The sequence below is a fragment of the Tupaia chinensis genome, unplaced genomic scaffold (genome assembly GCF_000334495.1).
Source record: "Tupaia chinensis unplaced genomic scaffold, TupChi_1.0 Scaffold000211_1, whole genome shotgun sequence".
NCBI classification, from domain to species: Eukaryota; Metazoa; Chordata; class Mammalia; order Scandentia; family Tupaiidae; genus Tupaia; species Tupaia belangeri.
Genome location: NW_006159686.1, coordinates 1,161,648 through 1,168,048, shown reverse-complemented (window position 1 = coordinate 1,168,048; position 6,401 = coordinate 1,161,648). Strand labels below are relative to the sequence as shown.

At 59.9% G+C, this 6,401-nt stretch overlaps 1 protein-coding gene across 2 annotated transcripts in view; it reads left to right on the top strand.

The window, feature by feature from the left end:
- ADGRD1 (adhesion G protein-coupled receptor D1) overlaps positions 1-6,401 on the top strand; it is an 87,090-nt gene that overhangs the window by 25,417 nt on the left and 55,272 nt on the right. For both annotated transcript variants that reach the window (XM_006147339.3, XM_006147337.3), the window contains 2 exons: positions 3,260-3,433; positions 5,787-6,041. In XM_006147339.3, coding sequence (XP_006147401.1) covers positions 3,260-3,433; positions 5,787-6,041 — 429 coding nt within the window. The remainder of the gene's footprint in view (positions 1-3,259; positions 3,434-5,786; positions 6,042-6,401) is intronic.

Genomic DNA, 6,401 nt, shown 5'->3' with positions numbered 1-6,401 from the left:
CGCGCCCGCCCGCCTTGGCCAGTCCCTGCGTCAGACTCCACGACCTGACCGCCGTGACCCAACCTGTGTCACAGGGCACACGGGGCTCTGGGCAGCTTCCGGCTCCCAGTCCTGCCTGGGCACCACCCAGCCACGGGGGTACGGGTCCCCATCTGGACAACGGGCCCAGCAGTGCCTTCCTCAGAGCCACGGCGAGGACTGCGGATCGGGTGCGCCCTGGCACAGGAGTGCTCGGCTCGGAGGGGCCTGCAGGGCGGCCACCCTGCCCAGTGACTCATGGCTCCTTTTCTACACTGTTTTCCCTAGCAAGGACACCCTCGGTTGTCAAGGGGACCCTGTGCCAGGGCCATCGGGGGGCACGGGTGGTGGGCAGAGCCGTGTGCCACACGTCCTGCTCGGTGGCCAGGTGTGGTGAGGTGGTGAGCTCAGCTCCGCCCTGGCTGGGCAGCCATGCTAGCCGAGGGCCCCCGGGGGAGTTTCTGGCTCGCCCCCTGCCCTGGATCCACCTGCACAGGGAGAGCCACTGGCCTGCCAGGGCTCTGCTGCATCTCCCCCTCACACCGTGCCCGCCAGGCGAGCTTTCTTGGCCCAGATGAGCTCGTGTTTCTGGGGCCGCCCACACTCCTGCAGGGTTCCCTTCCACGGTCCTGTCCATCGAGGTGGCCGTGGCACGGCGTACCCCCGGACCACTCGTCGGGGAGCTGTGGGGCAGCAGGCGGGGCGTACCCTGGACCGGCTGTGGAGGGAGCAGAGGCCCCGAGCCGTGCCACCCCGACAGGCCTGGCACGGTGAGCACAGCTGAGCCGGAGGCTGCGGGAGCTCCCAAGTGGCAGAGCTTGTCTAAAACGCGGACACGGCCCTCGGTGACCTCTCTAGTAACGTGAAAAGAGCACGTTCAGAGGGCTGAGCCCACGCCGTGTCCTCGCCGAGTCTGGGAGTTAAATCGGACCGACCGTGGGTCTCTGAGACGGGCGGCTGACAACCCCGAGGAGCCTTGCTGGGTTACCCCGCGTCTCACCTCCACGTCTCACTGCTACGGTACTGAGGTGTGCTGCTGACGTCGAAAACAGACGAAAATAGCAGTTGTCAGCACAGTGCAGGAAAGCCCGCCCCGCCTGCGGACCCCCGGCCCTGGGCAGCTACCACACGCCGACTACACTGCGGGAGGCGCCTCGGCCGGCACTTCGGGTCCAGCCCGGCCTCCCCGCACGGCCACTCTGCTGCTGGGCCGCAGACACTGGCCTGATGCCCTGCTCCGTTCCCTCTGCCGTTCCCTCTGTGCAAGGGACGTCCTCTGCTCGCAGCACCCAAAGGCTGCCGGGCCGCAGCCTGGAGGTCGCAATGCTCACACCCTCCTCGGCTGGGATCTGGCTCGGCCTCGGCATCGAACGCTCAGGTATCTGCAGGATGGAGCTGCAGTGGAGCCTGGTGACTGCGGGCCTGGCTCAGACCCAGCTCTCGTCCGCCTCAGACGACCTCGCTGGCTAGGGGAGATGACCCTCAGGGTAGCTCTTAGTGTGCCCACGACTCAGGTGGGGAACAGGCCCAGCGAGGATGTGGGAGGAGCCCCAAGCCAGGATGGCTTCGCGCAGGTGCACGTTGGGGTCAGTTGGGCAGAGTGGCGGCGGGGCCAGTACGTGGTGGTCGTCCCGGCCTGGGCATCTGCTGGCCTGGCAGGCGCTCTGGGACAGCCTCAGGCTCTACATGACACCACGTCTCGAAGCTGACCGGGCCGCCTTCACGGCTGCCTGCCGTGGCTCTCACGCTGGCCCTCTCGGACCTACATGCAGCCGGCTCCTGACACGGCTTCCAGATGGAACCTTGCTCGGTGCTTTCTGTTTGAAAATTAATATTCAACCCTCATAGATGAGAAAACTTCAAGGAAAGATCTATGCTTTGACTCTCCAAAACACTTTTCACTTTGCTGTAGTGTGCGTGTGCTCACCAGAGAGCGAGGGTCACAGTGGGAGGTCACCCCAGGCGATGGCCACATGCAGTCCCTTCTCCATTCTTCTCTTGAAGCTCCGGCACACGCACACACCTGCCCAGCTTTCCAGTCCACCTGGCCGGGCCTTGAATGGTGCTGTCAGCCGTGTGGGATCCAGCTACCGTCACCACCACGCCACCTCCTCCTGCAGATCTGCTTCTTCGGACTGACGCTCCATGGCCGGCAAGCACAGCTGTGTTGGTCGCATGGAGGAAGCAGCCGACAGGAAGCGGCCCCTCAGGGAGCACCCGGCCACAGGTCGGCCTGACACACAAAGACCCAGCCAGCGTCTGCCTTCTGCCCAGCCTTCCCTACGCTGTGTGGGGCTTTTCGTTTCTGTTTTTCTTCCTGGACAGAGAGACATTTGGCCAAGACGGGGTCATTTTGAACAGAGCAAGAAGAATTTTTAAACGCAGCAAAGTTACTGGAAAAAATGGACTTCCGTGGCTCCCCCTGGGGATTCGCTTCATAACAACGATCTCACGATGTATGCTGTGTCCACATCCCTGTGAAATTGGGTCTCTCCAAGCATGGAGAAACATGCAGGCACTCAGGGCTCACTCTGGGCTCAGCTGCAGGGGGCCAGGCAGGCAGAGGCGGGCAGCTCGGGGCCGTCCTCCCAGATCACCCTCGTGGGGAGCGACCAAGAGGGCTTCAGGCACACCGGCCAGGTCCTGGGACGCTCGGCGGCCTCCCCCAGGCTTGTACGACCCGGCCTGCCCGCCTTTGTGATGACCCATGACAGGTGCTGCAGGACTTCGCTGTCCTCGGTCACCCTGAGGATGCGCAGTTCGTGCGAGGGCTCTCAGAGGCCCGGGAGGGTCCAGGTCCCTTTCACGTAAAAACTAACCTAACGAGGGTTATACGATTATGCTGCGTTTTCCTTGTTTATGTTCATCTAAAGAGGGTTTGAGTGCACCAAGGTAACGTGTATGTGCAATGTAATGTCACAGCACAGTGTCAGGAGATGGGGCAGGGAGGCCAGGAGGGTGTACCAGCGCTCCTGCTCCGTAAGGCCCCCAGGAAGCGCAGCTGGCAACGGGGCCTTGGCGTGTACCTGGGTGACAAGTGTCTTAATTCTCGAGTCCCTAAAACTGTGTCCAAAACGTCTTTAGAGGATGGCCTGCAGTCTAAGCAGGGGACTGCTCCAGGCTAGGGACTGGGACCCGCAGGCGGCCACGTGGGAGCCACCGCCTTGGCTACCACACTGCGCTGTCCCAACGGCGGCTCTGGGAAGACAGGCCCCTCTGCTGACCGGCTCCTCTCCCGCAGGGGTCTCCTTGTCTTTCTTCTGGAAGACACAGGGGGAGCAGTCCAGGCTGGTCCCCTCCGCTGGGCAGGTCATCTCCAACGGGTTCCGAGTGTGCTCCAGCGGCGGCAAAGGCTCCGTGGAGCTGTACACGCGTGACGACGCCATGACGTGGGAGGCCACCTTCAGTCCACCGGGTGAGTGGCAGCAGTGACCAGGGACTTGCAGGGAGTGGGGGGCTCTCCCGAGAGGCCATGTGGGGTGGACTGCCCACACAACAGGCGCCCCTCAGGGAAGGCAGAGCACGGCGTGAACCTTCGCCCCGGCCTGTCCGGGGTGGTGGATGCTTATCATTTTACAAGAGGGCGTTTAGAGCAGTTTCGGGGTCACAGCGCAGTTGGGTGCGGTGTGGAAAGAGTCTCCACACTCAGGCCACCGTGCCAGGCTCAGGCCCCTGCAGTCAGCACCCCGTTGGGGTGGCACGTCCGTGACAGTCCACAGCCCGACGTGACACAGCACTCACCCAAGTCCCTCGTTCACCTTGGCGTTCTTGGTGTGTACGCTCTGCGGGTGGCGGCGAGGTGGCGTTTCCGATCTCGCGGCCACCTTCCAACTGGGCTCCTCGCCTGCTGGCTGCTGACTTTTAAGCCTGCTGCCTGTCGTGGGTAACTCCCCGGCCTGCCCCTCTGCAAACGTCTGCTCCCAGGCTGTGGCCGTCTGCATCCTCCTTGTGACATCTTTCATGGAGCAGGCGTTTCTCGTTTCAGCGACGTCCGGCTCGCCAGCGACCTTCCACGGACGCGGCGTTGGTGCCATCATGAGACCCAGCCACGGGGTCCTCCCCTCTAGCATTCTGCATTTAGGTCTCTGCTTGATTCTGAATTAGCCTTGTGGGGGCACGATGTGCCTTCGGTGCATCTCCCCCGCACGTCCGGCCGCCCAGCACCACTGTGGGAAGCAGCCTTCCCCTGCTGGCCGCACTCTCCTCGCCGTGTCTGGGCTGTCTGCTCGGGCCTACTGACCTACTCAGCTGTTTCTTCCCCAATGCCACACTTTTTTTTCTTTTTCGTTTGCTATAGGGCATATGCACTTGCCAGAGAGAAACAGAGAAAGAGGGAAAGTGAGAAGCCACCCCAGAGGAGGGCCACAGCAGTCCCTTCTCCTCCACTCCTCTCAGAATTTTGGGCATACACGTACATGCCCACATACTTGTGGCGTTCTTCAAGCCTCTGGTCCGTGACCTGAACTGCATAGTCATCCATGTGGGATCCAGTGCCTTAACTTCTTTTTTTAAAAAAGTTTTTGCTATAGGGTGTGTGTGCTTGCTAGAAAGACAGAGAGACAGACAGTGAGAAATCACCCCCCAGGGAGGATGGCCACGCTGCAATCCCCTCTCTTCCATCCTCAGGACCTTGGGCATGCATGCATACACGCCTGGTGTGAGTTTAAGCCACCAGGTCCAGGACTTGAACCACGGTTGACTAGGTGGGAGTCTGGTGACGTAACCATTATGCCAAGTGCTGGTCTCACCAGTGCCTTAACTTCTGTGCTGCCGGCTGGCCCCACACTGTCTGATTACTGTAACTATAGTGAGTCTCAAAGTCAGGGAGCGTCAGTCCTCCAACTGTGTGTCACCGTCCATGTTGTGTTGCTTTTTTGAGGTCTTTTGCCTCTCCCATCCACTTGAGAATCAGCTGATCAGTGTTCACAGAGTGACTTTGCTGGGCTTTTGTTTGGTATTGTGTTGGCTATATGAATTTTGGAAGAACTGATATCTTGACAACATTCAGCCTCCCTATCCATGAACATGGAATACTTCTCCATTTTGGTAGTTCCTGTTTAATTTCTTTCATTGGAATTTCATACTTTTCCTCATATAGGTCTTACACAGATTTAAACAAGATTTATACCTGTTTTCCTCTCTGATACATGTTTTTAATGTCAAATGTCCCTTGTTCATTTCTGGCACATAGAGGAATGACTTTGTATGCTAGCTTTATACCCAACCATCTGGCCACAGCTTGTACTTGTCTCAGGTCCTCACTGCTGTTGATTCACTCATGCCATCTGTAAACAAAAGTGGTTCGATCACATCTTCCTGGATACATATACTCTCTATGCCCTTTTACGTGAATATTTGCCTTACTGCACCAGCCAGGGCTTCCGATGTGAAGATGACAGGTGTGGCAAGAGGAATCATCCCAGTGTTGCTGCCGTGTCGGTCCTGGCCTGGGTTTATGTGTAGGGTCTGACAGGTGACCGGCCTCTGCCTCTCCCCAGTCTTTCATCGTGTTGCGCACAGGCATCTAAATTCGAGACCCCCATGCTAGAATGAACACGGGGTCTCCTGGAACTGCTTTGGGGTTTCGGAGAGGGACGGAAAGGCCAGCTCTCCCGTGCTCCAGGGGTGGAGGGGAGTCGGGTCTGCTGTGACCTATGTCAGGGCTCACCACAGTGGCAGGGACCTCAGGAGAGGAGTGTGCCCGACCCAGAGATGCTGGGGCAGCTTGCTCCCTGCGCTCAGAGTGGCGTCTGCTCTGCCTTTTCCAGGCCCCTACTGGACTCACGTCCTATTCACGTGGAAATCCAACGAGGGTCTGAAAGTCTATGTCAACGGGACACTGAGCACCTCCGACCCGCGCGGCAAAGTGTCCCACACCTATGGGGACCCCAACGCCAACCTCGTGATTGGGACCGAGCAGGACCAGGCCAGGCGCTACGAGAATGGAGCTTTTGACGAGTTCGTCATCTGGGAGCGGGCCTTGACCCCGGACGAGGTCGCCATGTACTTCACAGCTGCCGTGGGTCAGTGAGTGTGAGGGCTGTGGCCAGGTCGGGTCTGTGCCTGGGGGAGCCCGTGGGGTGGGGGCAGCTCTCCCAAAACATCCCTCCTTCTGCGGCACCGGCCACCCAACCCTGCCCAGACCCCAGGGGCTGCCCCTCCAGGAGCCAGCCAGGGAGACCCTGCATTTCTTCAGGTTGCCTCAAGCACCCTTAAAAGAATTTCCAGAGAGGAATCTAACCTTGCAGCTTAAGTCGTATTCTCACCGGGGAGTAGCAAGATTAGGGCTGCCAGGACAGGGCAGGGGTTGGCGGACGGAGCTTGATCCCGAACCAGCTCCCCCCGCCACTGGCCAGCCGGAAGGGCTGCACCCAGTGGGCGGG